Source organism: Aulonocara sp. 'chitande type north' Nkhata Bay, linkage group LG14, assembly GCF_057382095.1.
Source record: "Aulonocara sp. 'chitande type north' Nkhata Bay isolate Kocher_YH1m ecotype deep benthic linkage group LG14, A_spYH_male_GT1.1, whole genome shotgun sequence".
Lineage (NCBI taxonomy): Eukaryota > Metazoa > Chordata > Actinopteri > Cichliformes > Cichlidae > Aulonocara > Aulonocara sp. 'chitande type north' Nkhata Bay.
In genome coordinates this window covers 29,746,992-29,767,631 of record NC_141357.1, presented here as the reverse complement: position 1 = coordinate 29,767,631, position 20,640 = coordinate 29,746,992, and the positions used below count along the sequence as shown (strand labels likewise).

At 39.3% G+C, this 20,640-nt stretch overlaps 2 protein-coding genes across 3 annotated transcripts in view; both read right to left on the bottom strand.

Moving 5' to 3' along the window:
• The window catches only part of nectin3a (nectin cell adhesion molecule 3a), a 33,382-nt gene extending 28,995 nt beyond the window's left edge, over window positions 1–4,387 (bottom strand). For both annotated transcript variants that reach the window (XM_086262007.1, XM_086262008.1), the window contains exon 1: window positions 4,094–4,387. In XM_086262007.1, the coding sequence (XP_086118133.1) occupies window positions 4,094–4,181 (88 nt within the window). In that variant the 5' untranslated portion in view covers window positions 4,182–4,387. The remainder of the gene's footprint in view (window positions 1–4,093) is intronic.
• A 4,607-nt stretch (window positions 4,388–8,994) lies between these two features.
• On the bottom strand, window positions 8,995–13,519 carry LOC147314901 (diablo IAP-binding mitochondrial protein-like). Its single transcript, XM_086262005.1, has 6 exons — window positions 13,431–13,519; window positions 12,889–13,021; window positions 12,663–12,785; window positions 10,050–10,160; window positions 9,803–9,899; window positions 8,995–9,468 (listed from the first exon to the last, which is right to left on the bottom strand). Exons 1-6 carry the CDS (start codon window positions 13,472–13,474, stop codon window positions 9,263–9,265), a joined length of 714 nt encoding a protein of 237 aa, XP_086118131.1. The 5' UTR covers window positions 13,475–13,519; the 3' UTR covers window positions 8,995–9,262.
• Window positions 13,520–20,640: the final 7,121 nt, after the last annotated feature.

Below are 20,640 nucleotides of genomic sequence, written 5' to 3'. Positions count from 1 at the left end.
TGCTGTCAAAACTGAAGAAAACCAAGACATATTGGGAATAGATAAGGAAAAAGGATTACAGTGGCGAAAGCTACACTAAAACAGCAAAAGGGCAAAGGGTTATGCTAGTGGTTAAGTTAGCAGGCAGCTTCAGACTACACTGAATATTCATCCATCAGTTTTCTACTGCTTATCCAATTTAGGGTAGCTGGAGCTTATCCCAGCTGCCACAGGGTGAGAGGCAGAGTACACCATGGACAAGTCACCAGTCTGTCGCAGGGCTAACACAGAGAGACAGGTAAACATCTGCAGTCGGTGTACCCGTATAGAAAGGCCTTGGCCAGATGGTGGATTTAAACCAAGGACCTTCTTGCTGTGAGGCAACAGTGCTAACCCCAATAGTGCATAAGGCTTAAACAGACACTAAAACACCATAACAGCTAATACTTAAAACATAAAAAAATAAGCATTAAAATAGCAGAATAAAAACATGACAACATGCTATTTTTAAAAATATATTAAAATATTGGTTATCCTATAATTACTAATGTCTGTAATCAGTCCTGAAAAAGTTAAATCACTCGATCCAAGGTATTAACGCTGTGATTGCTCAGAAAAGCCAGTAAGACTGGGATGTAACTTTATATTAAGTTATCCAATCTCCTCCCCCAACAAAAGGGTCTTGACCTGATCTGCCCTATACCATGTGGTGGCAAAGCCACGGTTGTTTTAATTATATTCCTAATGACAAAGTAACTTTCTTGGCTACATCATGCTGTCAATTAATGAGTCCAGAATCATATTAAGCTTAAGGACCAAATCTGCTCAGTCGCTGCACTGCTTTTTCAAATCTATTTCTGAGTCTGTAATTTGGGGTGGCTCCATTACTACATTATTTATTTAGATTGTGAATCATGTGGCCCCAAGAGAAGGAACCACAAAACTATGGTCTTCAATTACAGTCCTCACAGCCAGTGGCCACGCCTTTTAACAAATCCCCTCCTCAAAAATCCTGTCCACACACTACAGCGAAGTGAAGAAAACTAACTTCAAAAGTGTTTACATCACAATGTCCCCTAGGACCACATGGCTGCTAACAATGTTTTTACGAGTCAAAAACCTGTACACATTTTTATCCAAACACAAAACCGAAAAAAAAAAACCCTAAAACTAAAAATGCTGGCTACGTTATCGTATGTGTTCATGCTAAGAAAATCTGGCTGTAGAGGTACCATGTTGGACTGGAAAATCAACAAACACACTTGAACACGCCTTTGAGGCTAATCAGCTTAGATTGCAACATTGCATTGTTTATCGGTTTGCTGTGATGATTTATGAACCAGTGTTTTGTGGGAACAGACACAAAAAGAAAGGCACGAAGAGGCTTCTTTAAAAACATTTGTTGAAAGCAACTGAAATGAAACTGACTGTAGCAGGAGGACAGGCGCAAAAGACAAGTGCTCAACCGATTAATCAGTTTACTATAAGAGCAGATATTATACAATTTAAGACAAGACATGGCTTCTCGGAGAGTTTTTGCTCAGTCTTCTAGGGTTTTAAAGCAAAAATATCTGCTCTTTAATTACAGATCTGACAAAACATGGCATCTCTGTACATCAGCTTAAGCTCTGGAAAACTGTAACACATATTGTTTGGATCAAGCATTTAAGCAAGAATATAATTAGAGATAAATCAATAGTAATTCTAAGTGTCTAGGCAAAAAGCACAGCTTTTAAAAGGCCATTAGTTACTGTTATATTGGGAGCCACACTTGTGCTGGGCAGCATCCTGAGCTTAATTTCATGCATGTTTGAATTTTGAAAATAATGGTGAACAGGCGAAATGCTCGCTCAGGTTTTCCAAGTGGTTTACATGCACTATATTGCCACTAGGAGCGCAGAAGAGTGTACTGAGATGATACCCATATTAACTCAGTTCCAATCATACACAATATTAACAATCCACAACCTGTGGGGGAAAAAAAATCATGGTACGGAATAATTAATGATAAAACCACTTAAAGCATTAATAACAGTACATTTACATGACTAAAACAGAAAGGTGCCAAGAAATATCAGTGTTGTGACATAAATCACAAAGTTTGACCTTGCATTAGTCTTATGAACATAGTCAAGTTAGAAACAAACAAATATTTGCCCTTAAAAGAGGGCAGAGACAAAATAAACACAATAGTTGGATCACGTATTTTGAGACCTTACTTGAATCACCTTGTTGCTGAATTGCGCTATATAAATAAACTTGCCTTGCCTTACTATGATTTCACTCGCTTTTCTCCGAGCTTTGTTCTTTATTTTTTGCCTCTATCGTAGAGTGAAGTGGATTTTTTTGTGTGTCACAAGTTGAGCAAACAGCTTCATCCCAACTCCTGTAGCGCAACGTTCTGTCAATTCGCCTCACTCTGTATGTAATCACACCGCATGAAAACTTCTGTTGGCATATGGTTTGAACACATCATAACAATGTGTCAACAGCTAGGGAAGTAAGGGTGGGCTTCCCTCATTACATTCAAGAACAGTGAAGCCATATGGGGGATGAAAAAAACAAGACTGGGGATGAACCCAAATGACTTGAGACCCAGAGAGGAGCTGGGTTTGTCGATTGTTGATTTTTCAATTGTAAAGAAATGAGACTCGCTTTGTGTCATGCTGTCTCTGTGCTGGACTTTCACTGGAGGCAAGTCTAAGGGAACTCTACTCGCACACAGCAAAAGGGAATCAGGTAGGGCAACGATATGAGGTTAGTCAAGGCTTTTTCAGACCCAGCTCTGCTGTGGAAATATTAATGCTAAGGAGCCAGTTTGACATCTAACCTAAAAGCAGAACAAGCAGTCTATTAAGGACCGAGTCTACTGAACACATGAGCACTACTGATAAGAGTCTAAGTGTGGTTTACTTATTATTTTGATTGTTTTTTTTTCTTTTAAATGGTTTAAAAGAGAAGTGTTTTTTTTGTATAAACCTTACAGATGGCCATGAAAAAGTTAATAGTAATAATAATAGATCTATTATGAACCATCCAGAATCTTAAAAAAATACCATCATGCAGTTGGTTTTTTTCCATACCGCCCAACACTATGTTACACATTACAATGAGCAATACAGTAAAAGTTGTTCTTTCGTGTATTGCTCTTGGATTCAGAAAAGAAAAGAACACTGGTGTATTTCTGGGTAGTATTTACTTAAGCATCCATCTGTGTTTGTGTCTGAGACACAGCAAAGCTCTCCAGCTGCTCTCCTCGGGACAGTGAGGGGGCTGGAAGGTGCTTCAGCTGGCATGCAGCCCAACTGCAGGTCAATACTTCTACAGACTCTGCGACTGCAGTGCATGCACTCAAATATGTCTTCATTTCCCCTGCCACCCCTTACCCCAAAGCTGAAGACTCTGCACTGACTCTCCTTCTGTCGTGTATCACATAACCTACAATCCATCTGTAACCAACCACTTGGCAAACTTTTCACAAAGGAGCCTCTTTTTTTTCCTAGCCATACGTGACACCCGGATTGTTCCATTTCTTGTCTATTTCTGTGCACCTCTAATCACTGCTTCTCCTCAGTTTGTAACCATGTGGGTGGGAGACAAACTAGCCGGTAAATCCCCCAAACGCCCTGAATGATGTTAGCCAAGTCATGATGTGACATACTGTAAGTAACCTCAGCTTGAAGGTCTGCCCATTATCACCATAACACCAATCAGTGCCGTGTCTGAGTTATGTCTCCTGGAATAAGCTGAAAATCTTAACACAGTTAGCTTGTGTGTAACAGTCGCTCCGATGTAAAGAAGTTAACTGATGTTAACGGAGTTGAATTCAAATGGGGGGAGGAGAGTGAGTTTTAGCTAACGGTCAACTGACGCAGCAGCTACTTTCCCATCAGTGTTAACGTAAAGATAACTGTCCACAGGCAACAACTAGCCTGCTTAAGCTTAGCTTAAATGCAGCAGGACGAGCCCACCACAAAACAACAAAAACTAGCCAGCCGGTTTGAGTAGTGGACTGTATCCGTGAGGACCCTCTCCGAGCAATCCTACTGCAACAACTTCTTTCAATGGCCTCAAAAGTATTATGGGAGGGATGATACAGAAACCGTTAACTCACCGGTAAGTCCGTATACGGTGAGGAGGGATATTAAAAGTCGCAGTCCGTTAGATGGCAAAGTCCTCCTGAGCGGTAATCTTTTCTCCATGATTCCTGTGTGTCTCTGCGCCTCGGCACTCCCGGATCCGTTCTCCTCGCTCCTCGCTCGTCCCTGCTCTCTCTCTCACTCTCTCTCTCTCTCTCTGGCTCGTGCTCCTGGGGAGCCTCTCTCCATAGCTACAGAACCGCGTGGGCTGTACCATTCTGCAAGTCAACAAAAAAACAAAAAAACAAAAACAAAACACACACATGAAACTTAAGAACGCACGCGCGCTGACCCACTCGTCTCCGTGTGTATACACTTTTAGCGCAGTTCTGAAATGCTTGTCATTGAGCCGTTTGTCTTTTTGTTTGTTGGTTTTCTTGTGGGATTTTTTTTTTTTTTGGTACTTTATATACAGATTCGGGCAACATAAATATAGGTAGCAGGGCTATCACGATCAGCACTCTAAATTATGTTTAATTGTTATTTTATTACGTTTAATTTCAGTTAGTTTCTCGTGTGGAGCCAGTTGTCGATGTTTGATTGTTAAGAAAAATTTTTAAATTTATATATCAAATCCATTTAGTTATTTATTCTTATTTTCGCTCATTTCTTTGTCTTCTTCTTCTCATTGTTATTATTATTATTATTATTATTATTATTATTATTATTATTAGTAGTAGTAGTAGTAGTAGTAGTAGTAGTAGTAGTTGTTGTTCTAGTAGTAGATTTTCTCTCATTATAATTTCATTGGTATATGTCAGGGGGCTTCAAAGCCTAGAGCAGATACTACAATGTAAGCACTGACTCTTAGTAGACAACCCAGTCTTAAGAAAAAAAATCTATCGTGGCTTGCTTGTATTGATTGTGTTGGGAAAACTTGCCCCAAACTGACGTTTCAGATAGCTTTGAGCTTTTTTAGATGTCACAGTATAGTTCAAGTATGCAATAGGCTAACTGCCAAACTGAAGTGACTTTATCCAGTCATAAAATAGACGACTTAGTCTAGTTTTACAGCAAAGAAAGGATGCTTTCAGAAATAAGTGATTCTTGTTTTTAATTTAATTTAAAAAGCGGCTAAAAGTAGAACTTTTTGGTATAAGCACTCTTTATCTTTTAAACAGTGTCAGTTCTTCCTGTCAAAGAAAATGAGGTTGTCTAAACATCTTGGATAACTTGCCATAGTGCTTCAGTGGATTTAGGCTGTCTTGGTATCGTCTGCCTGTTCACGCAATCCCAGACTGACTGCATGATTTGAAATCGGGTCTCCGTGGGGCCATATAAACCATCTGTTGCTGTATGTTTGGGCTGTAAAATATGGGACCGATCAAAAACCTCCCGGGTGATGAAAAAAAAGTAGAAACATCTAAACTGCTTAATTATTTTCACTTGAAATATTACAACCTTAGCAATAGCAGTCATTGTTGTTGTTATTGTAGGGACAGCAGGATTAGCAAGAGGGAGTCGAAAACATTTTCATACGCAAGATTGATGAAATAGTACTACATTTATTAAGAGGCACAGTTTCATAAGACTATCTTGATACATCTGAAAGGACTTTTGCAGTTAGAAAGGATCAAATTTTGACTATGACTAGGCTCAAAAAAAGATATTGATTTCACCCCTAAGTTAATATAAACCTATCTGATAAGGATCATAAACAGTTTTATAAGAAAGAAGTACTAAAACCTCACATATAATGAAGTTTTGTTTGTTTATTTGTTTGTTTTTTTCTTCTTCTTTTTTGTGGAACGAGTGAGGAATTTCCTTGTTTTAAGGTCTCACTTGGGCAAACAGACATTAAATGTGAACAGAACTATTTATAGCACAAATAACCATTTGCTTTTTAATCATGATTATCGTCTTCAGTGCAGCAACTGAACAGGCAAAGGTTCATCAAGTTGCTTAAGAATATACTAAAGATGCTTTTAGTGGGTTCACGGGTTTTGTGGGGATTAAAAACAGCAACCTACTGGTTACCCTTCAGTCCCTCTAATGACCAAACCCAATCTATTTTACATCACATTTTCATAAGCAGGTGTTGAGGAGATTGTAAGATGATATAAGTGCTGCTTTCACTTTAGCAAGTCCAGTCAATCACTTTATGCCCCTTCTAACCTCCTTAATTACAGTAAAATACACAAAATACGCATCATGAGCCATTCTCCCTCAGTCCTTTAGCACGTAAAAAAGGAAACTGACAATAACCCCTACACACACCAGAAATGCTAACATTGCTGTACCATTAACCAAGCCTCAGTGCACACAGTGCACACAAAGGTTTTGTTTTTTTTAAATCAGCTTATTAATGTTAACTCAGTCACAGATATGCTGAACTATCCTAAAACTGTAGTGGAAACAAGGAAGTGAATGTGAAAGTTAATATAAACCCCAGGAGATCAGTCACTGAAGGACAAAGCAATCACATGCAGGTACAGTGCTGGGGGAAAAAAGTGTGCACTCATCAGCGTGAATGCAGACACACTTCGACTACTCTGTCCTAAAACAAAGTGGTAATGAAACACTCTTGCATTGTTCTTTTCTTTGAGATAATTACAGCTTTTACACATTCAGGAATCCGACGCTGTGTGCAGCACTGTGTTATTATCATGCACTGAAGCTTGAGCTGATAAACTTGCTCGCTCAGCAATTTTAGGCGAACATCATATTTATTCACTGAAGATAAGCAAAAATGCTTGTTTCGATGTGCCTCCCTCGCGTTGAGCCACCAGTTTCATTCTGCAGTGATGTCTTTATAGACTCTATTAGCTCCGAGTCCTCATCAGGGCAATGTGAACTCTGCAGGGAACCTCCATCTCCTGCAGAACTGAACTCACTCCCTCTCAGTGCTATAGCTCAGCTTTACAGTGATTAAAGCATGACCCGGCATGTGTCACCACACTGTACCCCCTACCTTCATACCCTCTGGTGGTTTATTTATATCCTCAAAGAGCTATAAATCCCCAGGTGAAATGATGGCCTTTTCACTAATCAATCTCCCCTCCTGGGGCACTTTGCATTGAAACGATAGAGTTAGTGCAGCAGGCAACCTCTTGTCTTTATGAGATGATAATTCACATCTTATTTTCGATTATCCAACTCTTAATGTGTTAATTATATCAACAATTTGGGCAAAAACTGCTTCAGCAAGGCTTATTCCACACCACTGGCATAAATGCATACTGCTGCATAAATACTTAAACCCCCCTCAGTAGCACTAAATAGTTTATGAGCATTTATGGCCCATGACCTTTGTAATTGTGGTTACCTCATTGAGGTTTTATGCAGCAAAAATACTTTTCACTAAGTGTTATTACATTTTCTTCCAGGCAAGCAATGCTGCACTGGCACCACCTCCCCTGTGACCAGTGGCTGCACATCCACACAGGCTGTCTGGGAAATTTGGTTTTACAGTCTGTGAAAACAGCCTTTGTTAAACACAACATTCCTTACTAGTCGCACTGGTCAGCTGGCCCTTGCACACCTCAAAACCTCCCACCCATTCCTCCCCCATTGTAGCCACACTTTCAGTCCAATCTCCTGCCAAGGTTTGACCATCTACAACGAGGAGAGGTCACCTCACTGCTGACGCTACACACTTGTGCTTGCACCTCCACACAGGTCTTTCCCTTAATGAGCTCTGTATGAAATGGCCTCTGTAGTACACACCGACCTTAAGAAAGTACATGTGAAATTAAGATAGAGTACCTGTTACAGAGGACATACTATGGATAAGGCCGATAACTGTGCACAGCTTTAAAATGTTATTTAAAATTACTCAGTATTCAATCAACTTTTAAGAGATGCATAAAAGTAACAACTGAAGAAATAAATTACAGTGTTCGGAATTCAAACTAATTAAAATTCATACAGAGTCTCACTGTACTTTATGTGCAGACACCAGTTCAGGGACAAAATGCCATAATGTAAATGTAGGTATGCAGTACAATCTGGGGCTCCTGTTTAATCACAACTATTAATTCAAAACAAATCAATACCGGCTGCATGTGCTGGAGTAAAATATGAGTTGCATTTTGCATATATAAAATACATGTGGCATGATATGAAAATGTAAATGCAATGCATCCCACTGAAGCAGAGGGCAAAGATGTGTAGTGGAGTGGACTTAGATCGCCATCTGCTGGAATAAGCATAAATAAACTAAGACAAATTTCTCTGCTTCATCACATTTTTAACTTTCCTGGGAACAAAGACATTATATCCAATTATGAATAACTCTTGTTTTCCATGTTTTAAATTTTTCCTTAAAGCATCATAATTCATACATTTTTAATGTTTTTCCAGAGGTTGAGTCTTCACTTTTTTCCTGTTCAGTGGCGGTGTGGAAAGACTGCTGCTGTGGATGAAGTGACGACAGGAAAGCAAAGGAGGGGTTTTGAAACCTGCCTAAAAGCTCTATTGAACTCAATCAGGACATGGGTAATTAGCAGTGAAGGTAAAGCTGCTGAGTGAAAACAAGAGATACAAATAACAAGCAAGCTAACGCCGTTTTTAAAAGACTTCTTCAGAGGGACATACGGGTGGGAATCTGTAGACATTTCAACTGCAACAACAAAACAAAACATGCAAGAATTATTGTAATGCGCAAAGAAGGTGCTTGACAGTCAGTCATCTGGGCAAACTTACTGTGTTTACAAAGTGTCTTCTGGTCATTTTAGAAAACAGAACATTTTCACAATGACCACAGGGGATATTTTGTTCGCATAGTTGGCACTCGTGCATCTCATTTGAAACACTAACAATTGAGTTTGGCAACAATGTAAAGTGGACACACGGTCTCCTGTCCAATTTTAGCAGAAATTAAAAACGCATTTTCTGTGGATCAACACCATAACAACAACACGAAAAACAGTTTGCATTTTGTTTACACAGGATGTTTGTATTTATTGCAATAAATCTTGACATAATACAAATGATTTGTGTTCGTTCACTGTTGGTAACCCAAAAAAAAAAACCCCATTAAAGAAACACTCTTCCAAGAAGCTCTGAATTATAGATACCCTTTTGTTGATGTTGTTGATGTAAGCACATCAGTTTGACCAAACCAAATATATTACACATCATAAAAGAAGACAGTGTTAGAATAATGAGAAGTTATTGTTTTCTGATACTCGTGGCTGTTTGTTTCAGTCCTCTCTTAGATAAGCCTCAGGCACCTCTTCCTCCTCATTATTCTCTAAGGAGGCAGCATACTGTGCCATCCTTTGAACCTCCATTACTTTAGTCTCGGCTAACTTCTTATCTGCATCTAGTGAGAGTTTTCGTGCCTCCTCCACTTGCGCCTGGGCCAACTGAATGTTCGTCCTTGCAGTTACAGACGCATGCTCAGCCCCTGAAAAAAAACAAATGCAAACAGTGTTCAAAGACTCACACAACAACCCTATCCAGTTCAGACATTAGCTAAAGTCATTAGGCAGCCTTCCTTGTCCATCATCTCCATTCTGTTTAAATGCAAAAACCTGTCCGTCTGCAGAGTGACAGCAAATGATCCATACACCGATCAAGGTGCAACACTGTCAGCACCTGAATAGAAACCACCACAAATGGCAATGTAGAAAGCTTAAAAAAGATGAACCCTAGGAGAACTTGCCTCAACACTACAACCTGACTGCTGTACCACACAGGCCAAATAGCTCATGTTTTTTTTTTTTTTTAAAACAACACACCTGATGTGTATGCGGCCTCAGCTGCTGCTTCACAGAGCTTCATTGCACTGAACCAGGTTGACTCGAAATGCTTGCAGTCTTCCTGTCTGTCATTAACCTGTCAGGACAAAATCAGAATAAGACCCAAACAGATCTACAGCAACCTGTTTGTAAATCTGTGGTCACATTTACAAAGAATGACGAAAAAAAACAAAACGAGATGTTTTTCTTTAAATACTTCTAACCGAAGAGAGCAATGAAGACTGACCTTTGCACGCTGGCCAATGATCACCTGCCAGACTGAATCCTCCTCTGCTGGGGTCAGTTTTCCCAGTGAATCCAGATATCGTTTTTGTAGGGCAATGAGTGTGTGCACAGCCTGGAATAAGGACAAGGAGCTTATTAAAGAACAACTTAGTAGTACTTTGGAAACAGTAGGAACACTTCAGGGGTCACCACAGCAGAACATCTATCCCCACTTCACCTTATCCTTTACATTATCTTAAGTCACACCAACAATTTCCCTGTCTTTTTCTTCACTTCATCCCTAAACAGCTCCATGGTCACCATTTACTGTTGTCCATTTCTCCACTGCACATGTTCAAACAAATTAAACTTTATTTTAATGGTTTTAACTGCAAGATTAAACAGTTGCTAGATTTATGATGCAATCTGAGAGCATGAAAGTGTTGGAACAAAGTGATATTTGGAGGCATTTTCACATGCAGTTTAATGTGTTGCACTGAGCAGGATAAGCACTGCAGTCTGCAAACTCGTGATTTTATAAACCTTTATTTATCAAGCTAATAAGCAGATTTTTGAACAGGCATGATGTGTACTCACTGGGAATGGGAAACTCGATACTGGCCTTACATGATATTCTGTACACTGGTCTGAAACATGGTTCAAAATAGCCACATCATATGACCACAGCTAACTGATGTTTTGGTTCATTTCATGCCATTTTTGACAAAGTGGCTTTTCTGGTGCTTCTATGTTTGATCAGCAGACTGCTGAACAAACCTGATGACACTAAATACCCAAAAAACATATGTCATTATGATCATCATCAGTGTCATCAGCAACCACAGCAAAAGAATCAGCAAATAGTTTGTGGGAACTCTTTGACAGTGAAACCCAGCTATACCCACCGTGCAAGCATTGATGCCACTGCAGAGGTCAAAAAAATACTTCACTGATGTATTTGTTCCAGACATGACACATGATCCACAGGTCGTTTACTGACATTTATTTACAGGGACACTGTGTTGTTTTTATAATAAATAAAAACAAGTGTGCTGTGTGAACAATTTTTTCATGGGGATGTGACAAAAAAGAAACTAACTCCCCCAAAATGCTGAAAAACTAATTTTTGAAAGAACATTTTTTTTGTTACACATGACAAATTTAGACATTGTTACTTGTTTTTCTCTCACTGAACTGTACTAAGCAACTGAAACAGCCTCGGTTATGTTAACGAAAATAGTATTTGCTGAAACACACAGTTCATAACAGTCACAGCATGCTGTTTTTATACCAGTTTTTCTTGATATGTTTTGAGGATTTCGTGAACACATGTATTGATCGTAGTTACTGATAGTCTACTAATTCTTATTTAGAACTGTGAAACGCTTGATGATAGGTATAGCTGCCAGTGGGTGTCATCAGCAGTAATAATCTTTACAAGATGTTAGACTGAGGAGTCTGTGGACCAGGTGTTTATATACTGAATTATGTGATTGTCTGCTTTGCTGATGACAGAGTGATGATGTTACTGCTTTGAGCAAGGCATGATCGGGCTACTGTTTCCCACAGACAGGAAAGGCATTCTGTCAGAAAAAGAACAAGCAGCTACTTTGGCTACTGCCTTTTCACAGAGGCTCATTACAGCAAGTAGGCGGGTAGTGATTTGGCTGAATTTTACGCCAGATGTCCCTCCTCTCACAACCCCAAAGGGGAATTCCTCAAATGGAATTGAACCAGCATCCTTTAATCTGCTAAATCAAATGTGTTATACTAAGTACTACATTATGGAGCCACAAACTGAATTATGTTTAATTAATGCAAAATCAAGGGGCACACACAAGAAACCAAATAAATAAACATTAGCAAAAACACAAAATAATGCCTCCAAACCCCTACGATCACAGTATAATCTTTAGGTGATGGGCCAGAACGTTCTGATCTATGGAGCCCACACCACCCTGCAGAACACAGGATCCAAAGGATCTGCTGCCAAGATTTGAGCATGGGCACAGAACGACCATGTCATAACAGGTGAAAACTGTTTGGGCAGGTACTACTCAACTTTGTGGCTGATCAGTATATACTTTAGTAGAAAAATGTAGTACTAGTTTTCACATAACCTGTTCAATGTTCTCCCATCAGGCAAAAGATACAAGAGTAATAGTAGCAGAATATCAGACTTCAGGAGTACTACCTACCCCCAAGCTTAAATACGCACTGAACCTTTTATTAATTCAGTTTATTTACATCCAGCTGTGATGATATAATCTGAACGTATTATGCACTGAAATTTATACTATTATCTTTATTATAATAACACAAAAAATTATAATAATTAAAAGTTATATATTAAGCTGTATATTAAATGATCCTCTTGCACTGTGGACTGTTGTTCCACTAAAGCCATTTTAAAGAAAACTGATCCAGTGGAGTTTATGGGGTGATCTATAGCATGAACTTGTATTTTTATACCATGTTGTGCAGAGTTGTGTGTTGTTGGATGTTTCTTGCAGTATATGTGAGCCCATCGAGATAAATTCCCATCAACTGTGATGGTAAAAATGCTACAATAAACATGAACTTGGACTAGATTTTACTAATTGGACAGAAAGTTTCCCATAAGAGCCAGACTTACTTTGGCGTACTCTGTGATGGCATCTATTAGTGCTAGACTGGTCTGAGAGAGAAAAGTGCTTGAGCTGTCGGTCGCCAGAGAGGCTGCTCTTTTGATTAGGGAGTCATGGGAAAGGGGTTCAACCTGCAGCAAAGACACAGAACATAAACATGTAAAGTAGGTCAGGTAGCGGATATATACTGCTGTGAAGTTTGTAACAACTGCTGGGGCAGGGAGGCCGACTCACCTGTTTGAAAGGTACAGCACACAGCCCACCGCCCACAGCTAACGACGCTACACCTGTGTATAGAATATTTCTCCATTTTCCCAGTTTACTAACTGCAGGCTTTCTGCTGCTCAACAGGACACTACCGGAACTCCTGATAAAACAAAAACAAAAAAATACTTTCAGTTTCAGGCTGCGAATTCCAGTGAAATCCATGACGTTTTTACCAGTCGATCAGGTACCAAAGCTCAAAAAGCCCAACGAGGGGAAAAAAACAAACAAACTAAAACCAAATAAAACATTAAAACAAAAGTGAAGCTGGTTTACAAATGAATGTAATTTTGAACATTTTTATTGAGTCACAAAAACAACGCTCATTTAAGCGTAGCTGAGTTATGACTTTAAGACTCATAACTTCCCGTTGCCATTGTTAACCGCGATATCAAACAAAAAAATCATTTTCCTACACTAAAGGATTTTCTTTTCAAAAGTCAGTTCAGCCTAGGATAAATCGACCTGATGACAAAATCAGTACGTATGTTTATTCAACCTTAATGCCTTACCTGACGAAACGGAGATACACTGCTCCCTTCCTAAGCGCGGCCATATTGATCGGCCGCAATTACAACACATCGAGCAAAGGGCTCCAACGGAAGCCGAGGAGGGACATACAATACAGGGTGCATTTCTATATCCATTTAACCTTTTCTAACGCCGTTCTTTTTAAATGACATCTAATAAAACGGAAAACATTTTCTATCAGTATAATGACTAGACTACTTACTGCTGTGAGAATACAAATCATTTCTGTACTCACTCATGCGAAATATGCCAGCAGGATCCAAACTACAAGGGTGCAACAAAGCACTGGGAGCATATTTATGCATTTTTAAAATTTATATCTTCATTTTCTTACACTTTGCGTAACATTAGGCTGTTATTGCATTGGGGTTGCCACAGTATAAAAACTAATAATAAAAATGAATATATGATGATGAAGATATGATGTTAGGATGTATGACTGTTGGATATGGAAATTCTTCAGTAAAATCAAAAAATACAAAGAGACTTGTTCTTCTAGGAGTTTAATATATACAATACTCATGACGTTTACTCTTGATATTACTCTTGACTTCCTTAGACGCAGGTATTCATGGAAATATCACATTCCTATGTGTCAAGTGCTCCAAATATCCAGTTCTGTATGATCAGGTCTGCTTAAACCCTGTCCCTGCCCTTTTATAGATTTTGATTTAAAGAAGAAAAGAAAAGAAAATATCTTTGTTCTATTGAAAGGCCTTTCTATTGAAAGACTGATTCTTTACACCCCCCCATGTTTAAACCCTGAAATAGTGTATTACAGCTTTCTGATTTCTGACTACATGGTATTAATGGCTGCTGCTAATACTGAAATTGGAGTGTTCACCCATGGTATTTCTGTGTAACTGTCAAAGCTTTCATATTAATTTCTACAAGGGCTGAATGTGCCTTGTGTTGGACAATCTTGTAATCTTCATCTAACAATGAAGTGAAAGCTCTGCAAAATACACACAAGGTCGCCCCCCTGTGGTTAAAGAGCTACATGCACTGTCTATCTATCTATCTATCTATCTATCTATCTATCTATCTATCTATCTATCTATCTATCTATCTATCGAAATCAAATAGACAGACAGGCAGACAAGTTGAAGGCCCTTAGAAAAAGACACCCAAACTAAAAGCAGAAAAAAAACCCAGAAGTGTTATGGTCTTTTTGGCACATTTCTGCACCTCATGCATGCATTTGAAATTTCTTCCTGTGTGTCTTTTTTTCTAAATATTCATGTGTGTTGCCCTGACATGCCCATGGCAAAGGGCATTTTAAACCTTATCGATTCTTTTAATTTGGTGCAATGTGTGACCGGTCCCACACATGAACGTGGACACACTGGATCTTGTTTTATCTCATGGTTTTTCTGTTTTTAACATAGAGATTTGTGATCCTGTGTTTTCTGACCATAGTAGTGTGATGTTTGTAGTTTCTCTTCCCTGTACCTCAGTTAAACCTCGTACTGCTGCTCAGCACTGTCACATTTTTAACTCCTCCACTGCTGAGCAGTTTTCATGAGTTTTTAACCAGAGCTATAAAATCCTGGAGTTTTTATGCACCCAGACTGAGGAACTGAGCTCTTGGTTTTATTCCACCTGCGGGACTGCTTTGGACACTGTGGCTCCATTAAAAACCAGGCTGCCTAAAACTAAATCTGAGCCCTGGCTGAACAACATGACCCGAGCTGTCAGATGCGAGTGCCGTGAGCTGAGCCCATATGGAGAAAGGACAAACTACAAGTGTCATTACAGATGCTAAAGGACTGTTGGAGTCAGTATCAAAAAAGTGTAAAAGGTACCAAAAGTAAGCACTTCTCTGACTTTAATCTATCAAAATGTCACAACTCGCATGTTTTATTAACAGACCATTAACTCTGTTCTTAGTGCACCACATACTGACTGTATCGAGCCCTTGCCTGTAAAAATCTTTTTATACATTTTTATTGAGAAGGTCTCCTCCACCATGGTTGAAATCTCTCCTTCTGCTCATGACCCCACAGTCTCTGCTTCCTGCTCTGCTGTCTTTGACAGGTTTGAGCCGGTGACACTGACTATGTACACTAGCCTGGATAGATTTGAAAACTGTGTTTTTCGTCTGAAAACGCTCCGTGTCCACACATGCGTCCACATTGAAACGGCCCAAAATGCTTACATTCCAGTCATGCGTATGCGCATAAGAATTAAAGAATTTGAAGAAAAGCCATCTGGAGCATGTACAAACTGATATTAATCTTTTTAGGGCTGTCAAAATCGAGAACAATCAAAACAACTGCTGTAATGCCCTTCGCTATCTTTGTTTAATTGGTCACGTGACTGCATCACATGACTAAAATGCGTCATTGTTTTAGAAAGTTTGCGTTTTCGAGTGTCCACACTGTGATGGGACAGCTCCATTTTAAATGTATGCGTTTTCGAGAGCGTTTTCAAAATGCTGCATTTTTCCTTGAGGAAAACGCTGTCTCAGTGTGGACGGGAGACCAAAACAGAGAGAAAACGATGCGTTAGTGTGGACATGGCCTCTGTTCTCTTTAAAGGAGAGTCATTTGAAGCCTGCGGGGTCTCCAGATGATGCTGTCCCTCCCCGACTCTTAAAAGAGGTGTTACCAACAGTTGGTTCTTGAGCTGGTAAACCACAGTATGTTGTCAGGTGTAGTCCCTAATGATTTTAAACATGCTGTTGTCAAACCCCTGACTAAAAAACCTGCTCTTGATTCTAGGTTCTTGCAAATTACAGGCCTATCTCCAAACTATCTTTTCTAGAAAATTCTTGAAAAGATAGTTCACAGCCAATTAATGACCTTTCTGGAAAAGCAAAATGTTTTAGAGGTTTTCCAATCTGGTTTTAAATCCTTACATATCACTGAATCAGCCCTTTTAAAAGTTTTTAATGATTTTTTTTTAGCTACTGACGCTAGCCACTGTGTTGTTCTTGTGCTTTTAGGTTTGACAGCTGCGTTTGATACACTGGATCATGCCATTTTACTCTCTAGTTTGGAACAGTAGGAACAGCATTAGGGGCACAGCACTCGAGTGGTTCAGGTCCTAAACTTTTTGTGTCAGTCTCTGTGACCATGTGTCGTCCCCCGCTCCTCTCTTTTGTGGTGTCCCACAGGGCTCAGTTCTAGGCACCCTCCTCTTTTCTTTGTATCTGCTCCCTCTTAGTTTTATACTGAGAAAACACGGCATTGCATTTCACATTTATGCTGATGACTGTCAGATCTATGTCCCTCTAAAGAAAAAAGGCACTTATTCCATAAAGCCATTACTTCAGTGACTTGATGACATTCAGGCTTGGATGTCTCTTATCTTTTTAAAATTCATTGACAAAATGACTCAGGTGATGGTTTTTGGTAGTCCCACTGAGACCCCCAATGTGTATTTAGATTCCTTGGCCCAATATAATAAGCCAACTGTCACAAACCTGGGGGTCAAAGTGGATTCTGAACTGAAGCTTCACATTCAGATTAAGGCAATCGTAAAATCAATTGTTAGCACTCGGCTGGATTACTATGATGCACTTTATATAAGGGTCAGTGCGTCATACATTGCTTATCTACAGAGGGTGCAAAATGCTGCGGCCCGTCTTTTAACTGGCACTCGAACGTTTGAGCACATTTCCCCAGTGAAGCTTCACTTCACTAGCTGCCCATTCCTTTTAGGATTCATTTTAAAATTCTTTGCTTTTAAAGCCCTCCATGGCCTAGCCCCATCTTATCTCTCTGACCTGCTACAGCCTTATACACCCACCTGCTCTCTCAGGTCAGCTGTTTCCTGAATGTACCCAGGACTGAGCGTAAACTTAGAAGAGATCGTGCTTTTACTGTAGCAGCTCCAAAACTGTGGAATTATCTGCCTTTATAGATTAGACAGGCCTCTTCTCTGCCTGTGTTTAAATCACTTCTGAAAACCCATCTCTTCACCATGACCTTTGACACCATGTGAGATGTTGTTGTTGTTGTTTTTTTTTTAGTTGGTTGTAATGAGCTGATGATGCTGATTTTAGTGAGATGCTGGCCTTTGACACCTTGTGAGATGTTGTTTTTTAGTTTATTTTTTATTAGTTTATTCTATGTTGTTTTATGTTGTTTTTTTTAAATATAGGGCTGTTTCAAATGTAATTTTATGTATTTGTGTTTTATTTTTTGGCTGTTCTTAACTTACTTACTGTACGTGCTGTGCTGGCTATTTTAAAGTGCTTTATAAATAAAGTTGGATTGGATTGTCTTTTTTTTAATAGAAAGCAGAAGTATTTTTATTTTTAATTGTAGATTGTGTAAATAACAAAGTGAGTGTTGTGCAAAGCCATGCTCTTAGATGGCTCTTGCAAATTTCACTGTTCCAACATACTGAAGAATTACAAGAATGCTTTGACCAGCCACCTATCCCAAATGGTGATATGACCATTTAAAGTTTTGCCAAAATCCAGTTTCTGAATTTTTCTTAAGTGACTTTTCAGAAATCAGGTAAACTCAGGTTATGAATGATTGTTCTTCTGCACAGAGATGTTAAATTAGCGGATTTTTCTTATTGAAACTATGACATATCACAATATAATGCTACGATGCTGAAAGCTAGATTAAAAAAGTTATGGTGAACAAAAAGAAAAAAATTCTTTGATTATAGCTCTTGGGGTGGGTATAAAAAATGCTTGACTGCATTTTTAAATACCACTTATTTACTTTTCTGCACTGGAAGTTTAATGTAAATAACTTTTGTACTTCACAAATGATCAGGGTCCACGAATGCAAATTAAACAAATTAAAAGGTCATATGAAGATAGCAAGGTGTGAAAGATATCGCACACCTACATTTTGCAATAGATCCTGTCATATAAGCATTATTTCTCCACACCTTCAAACTCATTTAGCAGTCAGGAATATATCTTAACATTAATATAAGTAATTTCAATTTAAGTTTTGTTGACTATTTTTCCCCAGTAACTTTAACCTTCTGTTGTTTACCTGCTATTGCATGTGTTGTCATTAACTGCCAGTCAACAGAGCAGTCTTTAAATAATTAATGATCCCGTTAATGATCACTTTTAATTAGTTTCAGTGGAGGTTATTATTATTACACAAAGGGATAAAGTCAACTGGCTAATTATCATCATTATGACTGCATTAAAGAAAACATCAACTGATGACAAACAACCTGGAACTCCCCCATGACATCAAACTGATGAGCAGGTCAAACTTTGAGCAGTAATTTGGCAATGTTTTAAAACCAAGCAAAGTTTCATTTTCCTGACATACGTCTAATTTTCCTGACATGGATATAATGATTCCAACACTGAAATGTCCTAAAAAAAAAAAAAGAATCTGCTGTTTCATACTTAAACTGTTTCATGTATGAATTATGAAATCATGAAACAAGATTTCCGTCAAGATTTGTGATTGTGATTTCTGAGAGTTTTTATTTTTCTTTAGAGAAGAAAAATAAAAACAAACAAACAGTGTAATTGAAATGTTACCAACTCATTTTTCATGGTGTTTGCAAACATGTTTACTCACCTGGACACTTTTTTGACTTTGAAAAAAAGTTATGTATTCAACAAACCAATAACAGAAAATGACTATAATATATATATATATTTATACTGTTATGTTTTTTCCTCATATTTTAACATTTTTAATACTTTTCAAAGCAATGCAAAAATGTTGACCCTGACCCTGACCAACAAGCTGTGGACTTTTAAACGTTTTCTACAAAAGTACTACTGCCACTCAAAATAATGCAGTTCAGTCTGACTTAAAGGAAATTTGACAAAACATCCAGGGTAAAAAATACAAAGTAACACATTTGCATCAATTAACAGAAACTATTTCAGGGACATACCTGGAACACTTCACCGAGGAGGCCTCCTAGTCAAATGCCAGCCACCCTTTGGAGGAAGCTCATTTCCGCTTCTTGCATCTGCAATCTCGTTCTTTTAGTCACTACCCAAATGGGAGAATAAAGGATGTAGACCAACTTTTAAATTGAGAGCTTTGCTCGCATCGAGGCTCAAGAGTTGGGAGTTCGCCTTGTAATCGGAAGGTTGCCGGTTCAAGCCCTGGCTCCGACAGTCTCAGTCATTGTGTCCTTGGGCAAGACACTTCACCCGTTGCCTACTGGTGGTGGTCAGAGGGCCTGGTGGCGCCAGTGTCCGGCAGCCTTGCCTCTGTCAGTGCGCCCCAGGGTGGCTGTGGCTACAATGTAGCTTGCCATCAGCAGTGTGTGAATGGGTGGATGACTGAATGTAGTGTAAAGTGCTTTGGAGTCCTTAGGGATTAAGTAAAGCGCTATTCAAATACAGGCCATTTACCATTTTACACTCAGCTGTCTCTTCACCAAGAGGGACTGGTACAGCGTCTGGATCACTGCAGCTGCAGCACCAATTCATCTGTCTATCTCCAGTAGGGTGTACATTTTAGGACATCCTCAGGTCTCAGGAAAAAAAGCTGTCAGGTCTCAGGTGTCAATTGTCAGGTCTCATGTGTCAGTTGTCAGGTATCATGTGTCATGTCTCAGGTGTCAGGTCTCAAAAGTCAGGTCTCAGGTGTCAGAACACAAGCTATCAGAGAGAGAGAAGCGTCCTTCAGGTGCTGCTGTTGTGAGGTCCCAGCCAATGACTGTAGAAAACATGGACGACACTACAGCACTTCATCCCATTGTACAAGTTGCAAGAACTTCGCTGCAAAGGAGGTGAATCTTTGTCCAGGTCGAGATTTTTCAAGTCTTTTGCATGATCTGTTGATGGGAAAGCCTGCATGACAGTTAGGCAATTGGATGCTATTTTATGAAGTCTCAAGTTCGAGATGGCAAGCATGCCTTGGGCTGCCTTGAGAAGACTGATAGCTGCTGTTGCAGATGGCAGTGACTTGAGTGCATCATCAACGTAGAAGTTCCTGTGTATGAACTCCTTTGCCCCCTCCCCAAACTCGCCCTCTCCATGTAAAGCTGCTCTCCGAAGCCCATAAGTAGCCACAGCTGGAGAGGGGCGGTTGCCAAACACATGGACTCTCATACGATATTCCACAACTTCCTTCGTGATGTCATTGTCTTTAAACCACAGAAATCTGAGGAAGTTCCTGTGGTCTTCCCTGACAACAAAGCTGTGAAACATCTGCTCAATATCTGCTGTGATGGCTACCTGTTCATGCCTAAACCGCATTAGGACTCCCAGCAGAGTGTTATTTAAGTCTG

Excerpts from the sequence above, each read along its gene's own strand:
- LOC147314901 (XM_086262005.1), bottom strand. The coding sequence starts at position 13,474 with ATGGCCGCGCTTAGGAAGGGAGCAGTGTATCTCCGTTTCGTCAG. Across the intron at positions 10,161-12,662 it reads CCATCACAGAGTACGCCAAA|GCTGTGCACACACTCATTGC; the intron begins GTAAGTCTGGCT and ends TCCTTATTCCAG. Across the intron at positions 9,469-9,802 it reads TGAGGCCGCATACACATCAG|GGGCTGAGCATGCGTCTGTA; the intron begins GTGTGTTGTTTT and ends GTTTTTTTTCAG.